At 41.8% G+C, this 15,086-nt stretch overlaps 1 protein-coding gene across 14 annotated transcripts in view; it reads right to left on the bottom strand.

The window, feature by feature from the left end:
- The window catches only part of anks1aa (ankyrin repeat and sterile alpha motif domain containing 1Aa), a 91,755-nt gene that overhangs the window by 54,306 nt on the left and 22,363 nt on the right, over positions 1 to 15,086 (bottom strand). For 13 of the 14 annotated variants that reach the window (XM_088081966.1, XM_042492628.2, XM_042492629.2 and 10 more), the window contains 7 exons: positions 5,014 to 5,310; positions 4,301 to 4,376; positions 3,235 to 3,336; positions 3,048 to 3,134; positions 2,740 to 2,909; positions 2,442 to 2,504; positions 791 to 923 (listed from right to left, as the gene is read on the bottom strand). In XM_088081966.1, coding sequence (XP_087938092.1) covers positions 791 to 923; positions 2,442 to 2,504; positions 2,740 to 2,909; positions 3,048 to 3,134; positions 3,235 to 3,336; positions 4,301 to 4,376; positions 5,014 to 5,310 — 928 coding nt within the window. The remainder of the gene's footprint in view (positions 1 to 790; positions 924 to 2,441; positions 2,505 to 2,739; positions 2,910 to 3,047; positions 3,135 to 3,234; positions 3,337 to 4,300; positions 4,377 to 5,013; positions 5,311 to 15,086) is intronic. The other variant, XM_042492631.2, reaches the window with a different exon arrangement.

Below are 15,086 nucleotides of genomic sequence, written 5' to 3'. Positions count from 1 at the left end.
CATACCCGCAGACTCACAGGCAGTGTGTTGCCTCTTGTGATGTCAGGAGAGACATTTTGCTAAGAGGAAGTGAAAGTGATGTATTATAAAATCATGTATTATGCATGGCGACATATCGGGCTACAAGTCAAGACAGACTTCAGATTAATCTCTCTGCCGTTTCAACAGCGCTAGCTCTGCTGATGTGATGAAGCAGTTTTAAAACAGACAGAAACTAATCATTTAAAATTTCTGTCCAACTCAAGAGTGGAGGAAGTAAAACAGCAAAGAACCCCTTTTTTTCTAACACCATCATTTATCCACATGGGGGGAGGCACGATGACATCAGCGATTATACTCCAGCCCTTCAGCTCTGTGACGTTTTGTAATGGTGCTACTGAGGCTGACTAAGCTGTGAGGCCCGAGGGGATGGTTTTAAAACATCTACATTAACAGCCGGGGATCAAAATGGCCTCCTAATTTAATCCCATTTAATCCAATTACATGCAGTGCCATTCATCAGGCGCGACTAAGGAGGGTCTGCTCATGTGCGGCACACACGGTCGTGGCAGGGGTTGACCACGTGTGTGTCGGCGCTCTTGCTGATGAGGAGAGGAATGCATTCAGGTTGTGTTGTGCTCAGACAGCATCAGTGGAGTTTGAAAAAGTAGTTTGGAAAAGAATCCAACTCTGCTATAATCCTGCCAGGAATGAGGCGTCACTGAGATGCAAAGTGGTGAAGCGAGAGTATGTAGTTTACCGGGAACGCAGAAATCTCAAGCACACAAATACTGGAAATTCACACAATTACCTTTATTAGATTGGGACTCCTGGCTGGGTGGCGGGTGTTTGGTCTGTGCAGTCAGCAACAATTCATACGTGTGATCCTCCTCCTCCTCCGCAGGCTCACCTCTCTCATCAATACTGCTATTAGTATACAGGGCCTGCAGGAAAAGGCGAGGACAAAGTAGAGAGACAGAAGGTGAAGAGAAAATGCAATGACTTGGAACACTTTGCCTTTTAGCATTCACTCATACTGGTTATGTTTTGTGATCCAAACATCTCCTGCAGTGAGAAAAACAGAAAGCAGGAAAATGTTTTGGTATAAAGAAACTTCCTTTATGCTACTTCAACAAAGCCTCCTCTATGGTCGGCCACAGCTGAGGACAGGCAGGTTCTCTGTGATTTTGCCTTCACTCCTTTTCCACTTCACTTCTCCTTTCATGCCCCCGCTGCCTGTGTCTCATGCCGCACTCAATTGAATATTCATTAGGAATTCGTTTGATTTGAGCAGCGGCCGTGAAAAGAACAGTCATGAAAGGGGTCGTGGCTAAAGAGTGGCTTTGTCAGTGGCAGATAATCGTCTTCCAACAGCCGCGGTGACAGTGACTTTGTTTACATGTACAAAATATTCTGGTTTTTGCCCTTATTCTGAAAAAAGAAATATTCCTACTAGGGATGGGAATCACCAGAGGCTCCAAAATATTATTCGCAATATGCTGAGTTTTGCAATAATATATGTTGCGATATGTTTAATTTATTACCTTTTTTTCAACTGTAAATTATGTCTCAGCAGAAGAAACTTCTTCAACATCTGTTTTTCTAATGAGAAATAGTTTTCAGTCTGTTGATCTCACTTCAATCATTTTTATTGCAGCAAAATGTCTCTAGTGGACTGAAAAAGCAACAGATTTTTATTATTTTCATAGAAAACCAAAAGATTTATTTTCATTTGTTATATTAATCATATAAATAATAAAAATTTATACTTGGCATCTGCGTATCGATACAAAATTGCCACATAAAAATATGATGGTCATATAATGCTGTATAGATTTTTTCCTCCTAAACTTTTTACAAGGCTAATGAAAATAAATATTCCACTAATATTCCTGTGTACCTGTAGCTGTCATACAATGATTAATGAGCCCTAACATGTTTAATCACATCAAAATATGAAAAAGTGGAAGCTGCTTGTGCCATTTTCCTCCTTTACATCAAAATAGGATTTTTTCCAAAGTTTCCCAGCAGTGTCAGACTTGTTCAACTGTAACAGCACAACCTCCCTTTTTCATTCCTTCAAACACCTCCTTAAAAAGGTCAGCGTTGCAATATTTGCAAGTCTTTCAAAATGGACATTTGGGGCATGTGTCGCTACCTCAGCCTTGCAAACTGTTGGATAGTTGCTACTATACAACTAGACCATGATGACAACACAAAAAGTGTGTTGCAAACTGTGGTTATAAACCTAAATGAGAAGCATATTCTAAATGCATTGTATACACGTCCAAAAAATGCTCCTAAAACCTGAATGATACCAGCATATCCCACACTCAATTGGAAAATAATACATTTGCAAAGAGGTCTAAGTTAAAATATATAAACAAAATATGCTGTTCAGATCTGTATCAAATTCACAATATTATCATATTCTCCAGGCCTAAATGATCCTGGCTCCTCACCTCTGAGCTCACCTCTTCGTCATGGCCAGGGCCAGGATGTGATGAGTGCACCATGCGATCTTTCTGTAAACGATCAAGAAGAGAAGATGTAATAAACTGGTTTATTACACGAACTAAGTAAAGAACTGCATTGCATCCTGACTGTGAACCACAAGATGTATGATGCTGGAGGGGTATGAGGCCTAGTGAATAGAAGACCACTATCACCCTCTAGTGGGAGTTCTGCATTTCTTTTCCCATCACACACTGTGATAAGCTTACCACTTTCATGTGTGTATGTTTGCGTGAGGGTGCTGACCTTGCCGGCTTCACTATCTGGCCGTCCAGAGTCCCTGTCGGAGGACTTGCCGCTGGTGAGGCTGTCCAGAGAGTGGCAAGAGGTGGCTTCAAACAGAGCCTCGTACGGGCTCTCCTCCTCGGGCCCCGGGGCCAGCCCTGAGATCAGCTCACTCACCTTCTCCAGATCCCCTGCAACACAGGACAAAATGATGCACAAGTAGGCAAAGGTCTTAGCTAAAATAAATCAAGGATGACAGTATTTTCCCTGCTCTATGTTTCCTGTTTGAAAGGCTGAGTGAATCAGCTCAAACATTTGGTAAATCGTACCCTTTTTCCGCAGGCTTGGGCTCTCCAGAGGTGGAGGGACTGGTGGAGGGGGAAGGTCAATGTCAGGGGGTTTTCCAGTCATGTGACCTGTAACAGACAAACAGGAGGTTGTATCACAGCCAGTAAATGTGAAATCAAGGGGACACTTCCCACCACACTTCTCTGTTTTCACATATTGAGTTTTCACCTAAGATGAGAGCAGCGATCTCTCTGCTCTTCTGGGAGGGCATGTCCTTGACAGTGTCCAGCGCTGTCAGACCCTTCTGGTCCACAATGTTCACATCGATACCTGAGAAAAGAGGACAGGGACATTCACGTGTAAATTAACTTCAAAAAAAGAGCCATAAGAGTTGTACACAAAATCACTTACAGAGAACCAACAAACGCACTTTTTAATCAAATCAAAAGTACTTAAATTCAAAGATCTGGATGATTCCAGATGATGAAGAGGAATTTCTATGTTCACAAAACAGTGACGATTATCGTTAAATGTTATTGTGTTGGAGTCAAAGGTGTTGATTTATGGAACAGCTTTGCTCTGTGATGCATGTGTGTTTATTCAGATTGATCTGTTCGTATTTTGTCTTAACCATTTGAAACCTGAGCAAATTGGCTTGATGTCTTTCAAAAACACTGGAAAAATTCAATGAGCAACGAGAGACAAAAATGACCCAGAAATTAGCAAACAATTAGTAAAAAGTACAAGAAAATTACCTGAAATTTTAAAAACAATAGAAGCGATAAAGACAGTTTAAAAAAAAAAAAAAACCAACAACAATGAAATGACCTGGAAAAAAAAACTTTCATTTTTTAAAAATAATTCTGTAACATACATTTAAATATGCAGTTATGATAATAGCTTTTCCCAATCTTATTTCTGTCCAGAATTGCAGAAATTTGCTCAGGGTTCAACGGTTTCAATACTTGTGAAAGGTGGCTGAAAGCAGCATGAGCAAGGTGATGTCGCTCCAGGTTTCAAAGGGTTACTTGTTTGATTAGATCAAGGTGTGTATGGTAAATCAAGGGTTTTTTGATGGTGTTTTTGATAAAAATTAAAAAAAGGGGGTAGGATTTCATAGGTATTCATTTCCTCCTACTCCTTTCCAGACATGAAATACTTAAGGTTGCTTACTGAATATACCTGATGGGCATTCTGGTGTTGTTTTTCTTACTTATGTTTATTAAAATAAAAAAGCTGTGTTGATTAATAGCAGAGAATGATTCAAACGTTGTTCATGTAGCACTGAACTGACCTGCACTAAGAAGTTTCTGTACAACATCCGTCTTCCCAAACAAGGCTGCTTCATGGAGGGCGCTGCCTTTCTCCGTCTGAGCAGAAAAAGAAACCAGAAAGAGCCGGAGGCGCGGAGAGAGTTGAGACAGAGGACAAACACCCATGTGTGACAAGAATATGATTATTATGAAAAATTAATGCTCATGTTTATTTTTTTTTCTTCTAATGCCAGATGAATCACACTGCAACAGACAGCACCCACATTTTGGCAAAATAAACAGTGTAGGGAAACCCAGCACCCAGTCCACTTCTCGACTGACAATTATGTGGTTGAGAAATCAAAGCAGATCATTTTCCAGCTCAGAGGGCCGTGCTAATTGAAACCTGCAGGACGTCAGGCCTGAAGGACACTGGGTAGACTCTTCATCCTTGATTCAGAGGAAAAGAGGGCAGAGTAAAGAATCTCCAGACAGATGGATGGCTCAGTTTGGTGCAGAGTCAGAGCCACAGGGCCCACCAGGGGGAGCAAGGCCAGCTCTGCTTTGATACCACAGCAGTTCCTTTACAAACCGAGAGCTTAAGAGTTTAATCTCATAGCTTTAGTGGGAAGTAGCGAAAGGAAGTGCTGCAAGAACAGATTAAGTTACCCAACATGATTTCAGCCATGACAGCATATTAAGACACACTTGCAAACTGAAGCTTTTAAGTTTACACATGTATAGAGAAACACACCTCATAGTTGATGTCCATGCCGGCGTCCAGCAGCACCTCCACCACAGACAGGTGTCCGTTCCGAGAGGCCAGATGCAGCGGCGTGTGTTTCTTGGTGTTACAGCTAAGCAGGTTGGGGTGGGCGCTGAGCAGAAGCTTGACGACCTCCAGGCGGCCGTACAGTGCAGCCAGGTCCAGTGGAGTCTCAAACTTGTTGTTCCTCATGGTGGGGTCTGTCAGCTCCTCCAGCAGCAGCCGCACCACCTGGGAGTGGCCGTACTGGGCGGCACAGTGCAGCGGCGTCTCGTTGTCATTGTTCTGTCGGGGATGGAGGAGCGAGTGAGAAGCAGCGCAGGACATACACAGGAAACAAAGTGACAATCAGATGAAATTAAGCAGATAAAGAGAGAAGTGACATGGGTTGAGTCATGTTTGTTAATGAGGAAGAATAGGTGACTCAGCGGAGTCATTGTGAGAATAAACCAATCAGTGCAAAGAGCCCGTCACATTAGCAGATTAAAAGGTCATGAAAAAGCACCAATAACGATGAAGCACACAGTGAGGCCTGAGGGGGATATCTGGCAGAGTGGGGAGGGGGTGAGCCTGGGTGGAGGACTGGCACACATGCATGGACTAATGAGGACAGGTGCTGGGGATGGCACTGAGTGCCAGGGGCAGCGGGGAGCTAGCAGAGGGGCAGAGGCACCCAGACAGGTGAGACATAGGCCTCTTAAGATGTAAGAATGTCATTGTCATTGTATATTAGTTAGAGGGAGACCTGGTTCATTAGTTTTGCCCTGTCAAGATGTGCTGTCATATCTATAAGGCGCTATTGTTTCTGCTCACACATCAGAGGCAACAATCCTGATAGTTTCAGACATGAACCAAGAGAACAGAGCAGGGGGCCTCCCGAAAACGTTTCAAAATTGAAGCCTTACTTTGGAGCATTATTTAGCTCATGTACCAACTACTTATACCAGTGGGTTTGGCACCAATATACATTTTAGGTTTTCGAGTTACACAATATACCACTACCATCTTCTAGCTTAAAAAATGACACAGTCCACAGCCTTTTAAAGAAGAAGAAAATCCCAGCGACAGGAGCAACCAGTAGCTCACCTGGTAGAGCGGGAACCCCATGTACAAAGGCTATGTCCTTGCCACAGCGGCTGTGGATTCAAACCCTCTCTCTCCCTTTCACACTACATTTGTCCAATCAAATAAAGGCATAAAAGCACCAAACCAACTAAAAAAAAAAAAAGATAATCCCATCGACAGCCAGTGATGGACTGGTGTCCTTAATGTTAAAATTATTCACATCATAGTCATTCATTCTGTGCAAAAGGGAAAATTATCTCATCCTAATAATCTCCATTGTAGTACAACTAGCTAACAGTCAAGCACACAAACAGCAATCCAAAGCAGTAATTTCAATGTGAACTCAGTAAGTGGTGCTTATTGGATCTAATGACTTGTGTGAAGAAACAAGATCAATGTCTAATAGAGTCGAGGAGCTCCAGCACCGCTGATGTCCTCTGTCAGAAAGCAGCCAGCAGGGGGCGGACCCTGCAATCCAGGAGCTGAACTGAGATGATGGCGTGGGAATACTCTCTCAAAACACACAATGACAACACGGATAGCCATAATTAACACTGTGCTGCTGGGTTTTATGTAGACACGTGGGAACAGCAGTGAAGGAAAAAAAAACCCACTATCCTGCTTAGTAGGAAGAGTGTCAGACTGGAAGACAACATTACAATCTCAGAAATGCAAATATGACTCCTGGCAATCTGCAAATAAAACCTGTGCAACCCTTCAGCTCTTTGGTTGGATTGACATATTGTGCAGAGACGGGTGTGTCAGATAACGCCAGCTATTGTGGAACCACATGCTCAGAGAGTCGGCCATTCCAGACACACAGATCCACCTACAAAGGGCTGACAGCTGGCGTGAGAGGCTCCCACATGGACACGCATGATGCCAGTTTGGGCGACTCCCAGAGGATCATGCCAGCTGTGCCACTGAAGACAGGACGTCATGTGGACGGGGGCAACAGGGGCAGTTTTAGACAGGTGTCAGTAGTCCCTTAAATGAGACTCTCTAAAAGACCTGGCGCCATATGGGATCAGCAGGTATCTCCTTCATTGTTGGAGGGAGAGAGTGGGATTCAGACAGAGGGAGAGAGTATTGTGCTGCACTGGCTGAGCAGGTCACAGCTTGAGCAGAGAGAGGAGGCGGAGCTTGGAGAAACAACAGGACACCTGCCTATCAAAAGAGGGGACGCAGAGGCTGCCTGGGGAAAAAACAACCACTCTCCTCTTGGGTGAACTTAACTGAACAAAACAACATGAATAAAAGGCTTTAGCAGAGCCTTTCTCTGAGAACTAAACCAAAGCGACCTCTGTTTTCACTGCCTGGGTGGTTTTATTTGGGATTTGAATGCCTGTTTAGAAACAAACTCACACATGTGCGCCCTTGCGGTGAAAAAGGCCGCAAACAAAAAGAGCACGCCGTCTTTCATCTGTGACGAACCGTCAAGCATTTGTCACAGCTTTTTAGAGATTTACTCTGAGTATTAAGATGACTTCAGCATGCAAACACTGCGATGACATCAGCATGACTCACTTCCTCAAATATGCAGGTCTGCTGCTTCAGTCGTAATCGTGAGTAAATCTAGCATGCAATGATTAACATAAAGCACAACAGGCCAGTGGGAATTTTATAAATAAGTGTACTATTAAAACACAAAGCCTTATCTAGATGTACAAAAAGAGTGTAAAATGCCCAGTGGACTGATATCTTGAACTCAGTGCTTATGATCAAGTGTCTCCCCTGACAGTGTGGTGGTCAGAGCTCTACAGCTGTGTGTCAGCCAGCATCTGATGGTATTAAACACGACTGACCCGACGCTTGACTCACTTATAGGAAACGAGCTGCAATGAGACATCGAGCCGCGCCTCCTCTGATGCAAGCTTTGCTACACGTTATTCACGCAGGAGCTATTCACTACTGGGCGTCTCCAAGAACTCCCAAACATCCTGATAACACCTCCATTGCTTAGGTTTTGACAGTGGTTTGTCTTTTAAATTTAGTTTTCAAATATGCGTTCTTTTGCAAAACATAATCTGCTGACCTTCTGGGTATAAAACTCAATCCTACTGCAGACAGTGCTAATGCACAAACATTTTACTGTTTATCTCTGATTTCTGTGTCTAATGTGGAAACCAGTATTTAGTGTCACTTTTTCTGTTGAAATTGTCCTGTTAAATATACAATATTTATTTGTGGTCACATAAATAGAATAGAATAGAATGCCTTTATTGTCATTAAACAGCTGTACAACGAAATTTAAGTAAAACTGACCCATACATATAAAATACGCTTGTTACAGCAGAGTCTGCATGCATTGGTCATGTATTTAGAAAGTATTTTAACTTTCAATCAGTGTGCCTCAGATGCTTTTCATCATGCAAACCTATAACATAGTCTTCTAAATTAGGTAAGCTGGACAGTAATTGTTTTTTATTCCTTTTTTATTACTTGCCATATCCTTGAAGAGAACTTATTTTTCAATATAACGAAAAACTTGTTTCTTGCCTCTATGTAGAACTCAAACTTTATCTTATCTGAATTATTTTTGAGACCCTTCAATATTTAGCACATCAAGTGCCTCTATATGTAATTACCATGATCTCACCGTGTCGGCATCAACAACCAGGTACAACTTTCTGTGTAGAGTTGGCAGGCGCCAGATTTCAGAAAGATTTGTGCTGATTTATTCATTGGAAGCCACTGAAATATCATTCTTTTAGATGGAAGTCACAACTTGAAAAACAACAACTTAAAAACAAATCTACTCTACAGCTACTGTGGGCATAGCAGCATTGTATGGTATCCACATCAACAAAAACACAAGAATGAAAGTTGGCATTGTATGTTTCTGCAACACACTGATATGTAACATCTTTACATTATTATCCAGCACATATGTTGATGTTGTTTACATTACAAAAATGCTGCAGTTAATGTGTAGTTATGTTTAAACAAAAAAAAAAAAATCATGTTTTGGCTTAAACTTAAAAACAATAGTATTTGCTGGCAAAATCACTGCTGGAAAAAAATGCAGATGACTTCCTAAAAACAACCTTTTTTGTGACACAAAAATAGCTAGAAATGCACTGATGACTCGCGAAAAAAAAAACAACAACTTTTATTGGCAAAATCACAGCCAGAAATTTCACTATTGTCTAATTAAAAGACACCTGCTTTTGGTTGAGGGATTGCCGCTGGACATGCCACTGAGGTCTTGCTAAAAAAACACCCATTTTTGGTGGCACAATTGCTGCTGTAAATGTCTTGTTTGAAAACGTCTGTATTTGGTGCCCCCATCGCACCAGGAAATGCCGCTGATGTCTCACTATAAAACACCCACCTTTGGGGGAAAAATTGCTGCTGGACATGCCATCGATATCTCACAAGAAAACACCCAATTTAATGGCAGAATCAGTGCTGGAGATGCAGTGATGTCTTGCTAAAAATAACTGTTGTTGTTGTCTGTTGGTCTTAAACAGTGTCTGCAGTTTAGCAGCAGTTGTGCTTAGGTGTCAAGCCGTCCCCTCCCCCTCCTCATGACAAAGTCAGCTCATATACATGTACTCATGTCACTTTAGAAACGTTGATATGATATGTATGACACATAGAAGTGTAACATATCTGCAGTATACAGAGTAGTACAGTGTCAACATTTTCTTCTGGTGACCGGGCTGCCCTCTTACAAGAATGTGGGACAATCATCAAAGTGATTAAAGAAGAGTAAACTTGGCATAAGGAGAACTAAAAATGGGTAGCCTGGTTTGCAACTAATTTTGGCATCCCGGCAGCCCTGCAGCAAAAAAAAAAAATCTCAATCCAAAACATTATTAAAATGAATTAATTTGTGATTTTCAGTGCAACTCTTTCCTATCCTTACATAAGAAGTACTCAGTGAGTTGCAGCATGAAATCTCACTCTATGAAAGAACAGGATCAGCCTTATCTCCACTGTACCACCACGGGCCACGTGAGCAGTCAGACAATCATGTACTAACAAGACAGAGCTCTGAAGGCTATTGCACAAAATGGCACCAATGACTTGCAGCCTTGCTGGGAAAGAGATTAGAATTCATACAACACGGCCAAGACTTCCTGGACAGAACATGTTTTTATGAAAATCCTGTCTCTGCTGCGGTGCTACAGACAGCATCAAACCCCATCCAGATTTAGACATCAGTGCATGTCGAACAAGAAGAGATTAAGATCTCTGCTGGTGTCTGCCGCTGATTGATAAACCCTGTCCTAACCAGGAACATCTGGAGATTATACTCCATTGTGCTTTCATGCTGCAGAACATTCAGAGCGAGGGGGGAAAGAGGCGCACAGTGACGGAGAGAACAGAGGATGTTATGATTCTCACAACCTGGGGCCGGGAGACGGTAACACGGTTTGACTAGCGACCTCTGTCACGTGACGGGCTGGCTGGCTGGCAGCGGAGCGAGGCAGTGGTTACGTCACCCTGGCCCCTGGTCGTGGTAGTAGTAGTGGTGGGAGGTGGTGGTGGAGGAGGAGTGGGCTGAGCAGCTGTTGCAGCTAGTATGCCAAAGGGCTGCCCATGCTCGTTGCATGCCCGCATCCGCCGTCACTATCTGACATCCTGATGCATGCACACATGCAGTTTTTTAGTATTTAACAATTCCAATTTGTTGCAAAGCATTAAAGACAGTTCATTACATGTTCTAAAAAATATTTAAAAATCTGGGCTTTTTAAATTTTCAAAGGAACAAAAGTATAAGCACTATTTCAGCACCTGATAAACAGTGTATAAACAGAAATAGGGACATTTTATGTGCAACTTCTGCTATGAAGACACATTTATATAATCATAGATGTAATTTGTTCTCATTCTATACACCAATCTCCAAAAAATGGTGCCCACATGAGTTAAAGTTGTTGACAATCACATTAATAATATTTGCTGGTTCTATATTCCCAATGTTACGTTTTGCGGCTTTTCTCCTTTTAAAAACTATCATTTTATTTTGTCTTGTCTTTGGGAAAGTGTTTTGTGATTTTTTATCATTATCTGATATCTTGCAGAAAAAAGTAGTGACTGATTCATCGATGATGAGGCTCAAATATTTGCAAAAAGAAAATCATATTTTGACATATTGCACCAGCAATATTATTATATTATTAGTTGGAATGGTGTTTTGTTTTTGTTTTTTAGATTATATATAAGTAGTTCAAGAGAGTCAGGAAAGTTGGGAGAGAGAGGGGGGAATGACATGCGGCAAAAGGCCACAGGCTGGACTCAAACCCGGGCCGCTGCAGAAGCCTCAGGCATATGGTGCACACACTCACTAAAAGAAATAGCAAAAATGATGATGATGTAATATTTGCTGAAGTATGAACCAAATAAGCACATTCTCTTATGCCTGGAATACGATTTGTAGACCGGAGTATTTCTGTAGCACCAAAAATTCTTCCTTTTTAAAGGTATGTTGTAACACATTTCTATCAAAAAATGTATCTCCTGCAATTTCTATATTTTTGATACTATTTTTGATTAATTATTCAGCCCTAAACAATAATGCAAATAATTGATAGTCGCAGCCACATATTTCTCTCCATACGTGAGGAACCATATAAATAGTGACCCCAAAAGTGTTCTTTCCGAAATGCACAGTAGCAATAATGTAAAGGCTGACTCTAATAGTGGATTTTTATTTGGACAATGTCACACATTCCTGAGTTAACAGACCTTGCAGTCCTATAATGAGATGAATGTCTCGCTGGCTTCCTGCCACAGACCGTAATTCTCTGTACAGTGGACGTTTTCTAGCTTTTGCAGAGAAGATTAGTTTCCCCTTCATATTGAACTTGACTGAATGGGACTTTCCAAACATTACTAACCTAAAAGCTTTAACGATCTTAGATAGCAACTCTGCAACTAAAACTCTCCTCCAGTAACAAAGGCTCCAACTGCCACACCATAAGACACACCCTGAAATTTGCAAACATGAATGCATGACAATGGATAATTCCTGGTCCTTCTGTTAAATAACAACACGTCCCCTCAAGGGGTCCTGTGATGTGCTTCAACCATTTCTTGGCACGACAGAGACGAGAACACGTCCTGGAGGACGAGCAGAGAGCGGAAGGTAAAGGGAGGGGCGTATGATGGTGTTGTTGCGGGAAGAGCTGGACACTGAAGTGACAGACAGAGGGGATAAATGAGCGTGCTGGCAGACTGTGAGCACTGTGCTCAGAGGAAGGAGGGGAAACGCTGCACCACTGATAATGAGATGACCAAGTTTGAAGAAATTACTTCTGCTGCTGCCATCAAAACTTTTCCTACGTCAGCCCTCAGACAAACTGCACACCAAGACGGACAGAAACACATACGACCCATTTTCAGTCCGAGCGTATAGCCACCCAAAACCAAAATATTTAGACTTTATTCCTGAGCGTCCGTTTATCCTGTGTGAAATTGTCCTGGTTAACTTACAGCACACGGTGGAGTTCACATTAACGGCAGAGCGCCGTGACATCTGAGCCGGGGTCAGAGGAAGTCATCTAAACATATATCGTATTAGACATGTGACCTATATAAGAAGATGAAGCGAGTGTGAGAGGTAGCGTGATGTGAGTGCGGGCAGACTAGAGGCTATATCTTATTATATCTGTAATACACAGAAAGTATGGTAATTAACAAAATGAGGTCAATGAAGGCATTCATAACAATGGTCTAATAAGGCCAGCGTTCCTATAAAAATTCAGTCGTCTCATTTGAAGTTATTTTATATGCTGAACCTTTAACAGCTCAGATTTTCATTTTATTTATTTATACAGGAAAGCACTTAAAAGTAAGATCAGGTGTTGTATTTAACTGGTTAGACTAAAACTGGCGTTAAGCAGGTTCCTGTTCAGTAGCGCATAATTCGATGATAATAATTAGAAAGTCATTACAAAGTCATTAGTTAGATGAGGTTATTCTTTGCGTCGAATACAGTACAATTTGGCATTTTATTTTTTATTACTGATTAATTTACAGGTTATTTTACCAATTCATTGTCTTTAAATTTCTAGTGTCAGTTCAACACCCAAATATATTCTTTTTATTCCTTTATTTTATTTGGAGTTGGAACCAGACAATTTACAGTTTACTTTAGCAGTTAATATATTCAGAGCTAAATGATTAGTCTATTCGTTAATCAGTTGAATGACAAGAAATTAATCAGAAACTACTTTAATAATTGCTTCATTATCCAATGTATTCTTTTTTTTGGCAACAATGTGAAGATTTGTTGCCAAAGAATGATAATTTGGTTTTTTTTTTTACTGATGGTCGAATAAAATTAACAATAATAATAGTAATAATAATAATAATAAATATTTTATAATAATAATATTATTATCTGTTTGTACATTTCTATTTCAATATGCACTGAACCTCTGTAACCTCAGTATTCAGCTGGCTGGTCAGTCCAGGTCAGGTCCTGTGGTTCTCCACTACCGAGGCGTCTGAAACATCAAAGCAGCTCACACCCAGGAAACCATCAGTAGGAGAGAGCACAGAGGTATAATGAATAAACATTGGTCTGCTCTGCTTCCTGGACCAGGATGACAGAGAATTGGACCGAGTCCAGTTTGCTTCCTCCAGTGTCCCTGAAGGCGCCACTGAAGCCTCGATCCTCCTCGAGTCCCGCACCCCACTTAAAGCCTCATCACACACCGTTCGTGTCTGTCTGTCTCCCTCTGCACAAACACCACATCTCTCCACTGGGTCACTCACCACCACTGTACCGTGACACTGTTACTATGACAACGTCCCACCTCTTCCTCTCCTCAGCAACGCTGGCACAAACTGGGAGGTGGGGGAAAGAGGAGGAGGGGCAAACACACCCATTTACACACTTACACAGACAAGCATGGCATGGAAATCTCTCTTTGATGGTGATGCAAAGAGACCTGTACACTGAAAACCTCCCATCCTCCTCCTCCTCTGGTCCCAGAGTGTGATGAGAGGCAGGAAGCACCCCGCCCACTCAGTCACATGACGCCATCAACCATGACCATAACCAGGGCCTGAGCATCCACACTGCATCAATCTCTCTGATTTATTCATAACAAGGCTTCAATTATTCAGGCGCGTGACCAGGTAGTGGTCCCCAAACTATCCGGAAAGTGTTTAAATTAAGACATCATCTATAATCTCGGCCATACCTCAAGCCATAAGACTCAATGTTAAATCCATCTAACAGACTAAATGGGGAAAAAAAGACAGTGAGACTCCAGCAAAATTCACACACCAATATATAGGCTAGCAGCTTTAAAGAAAGTCAGCCTTCCCGTCCAAACGCTAAGAAGATTAGACCAAAGGAAACACGACAATGTTCAAAAATAGTGTTCAGCTTTATCTACAGGCCTGGGTGGGTATCCAGCTCTGCCAGCTGAAAACTGAATTGTGCAGCCATCAACATGTGTGCACCACCCGCTGCTCTAACTTTGAGGGTGACGCTGTCAGAGACACTGTCGGCTCTGTGGTGTGTGCTGAGCAGCCGCCTCCTCATGTAAACGTGCTGCGACTGGGGCTTTCCTGGGTAGCTGAGTGCTATGAGGATGGTGCTCAAAGTGAATCATAGAGACAGCTGATGGAATATTGTTTTAACTCCAGATAAGACACATAAATGAGAAATAAAGAGTAAATATCGGGTTCATCCTCTTGTTGTTTTTTCCCAGTGGGACCGACATTTTTTTACCCAAATGGTTGGCTGGCATTTAAATCTGGAGGTCAAGTTTTTGAAATATTTCAGTCTGTTCCAAACTGAGTGACGCTGGCAGCATGGCTAAAAATAAAAGAACATTTCGTTTATTACAGCTTAACAAATGGTAGGTTTTTCCTATGAGTATTATAATAAATGGGTTTTGTAGCTACGGGTCAGACTGGATTGAAGTAACTTATGTTCACAATTTGTCATGCAGTCATTGAAAAAATAATTCATCAGAAGTGAAAATAACCAGAAGCTGCTGCACCACACAATTCATCAATTCAGCACT

This window comes from Plectropomus leopardus, chromosome 9, assembly GCF_026936395.1.
Source record: "Plectropomus leopardus strain MGB_pleo_1.0 chromosome 9, ASM2693639v1, whole genome shotgun sequence".
Taxonomy (NCBI): domain Eukaryota; kingdom Metazoa; phylum Chordata; class Actinopteri; order Perciformes; family Serranidae; genus Plectropomus; species Plectropomus leopardus.
The sequence above is the reverse complement of the archived record's forward strand: the minus strand, read 5'-3'. Positions and strand labels throughout refer to the sequence as shown.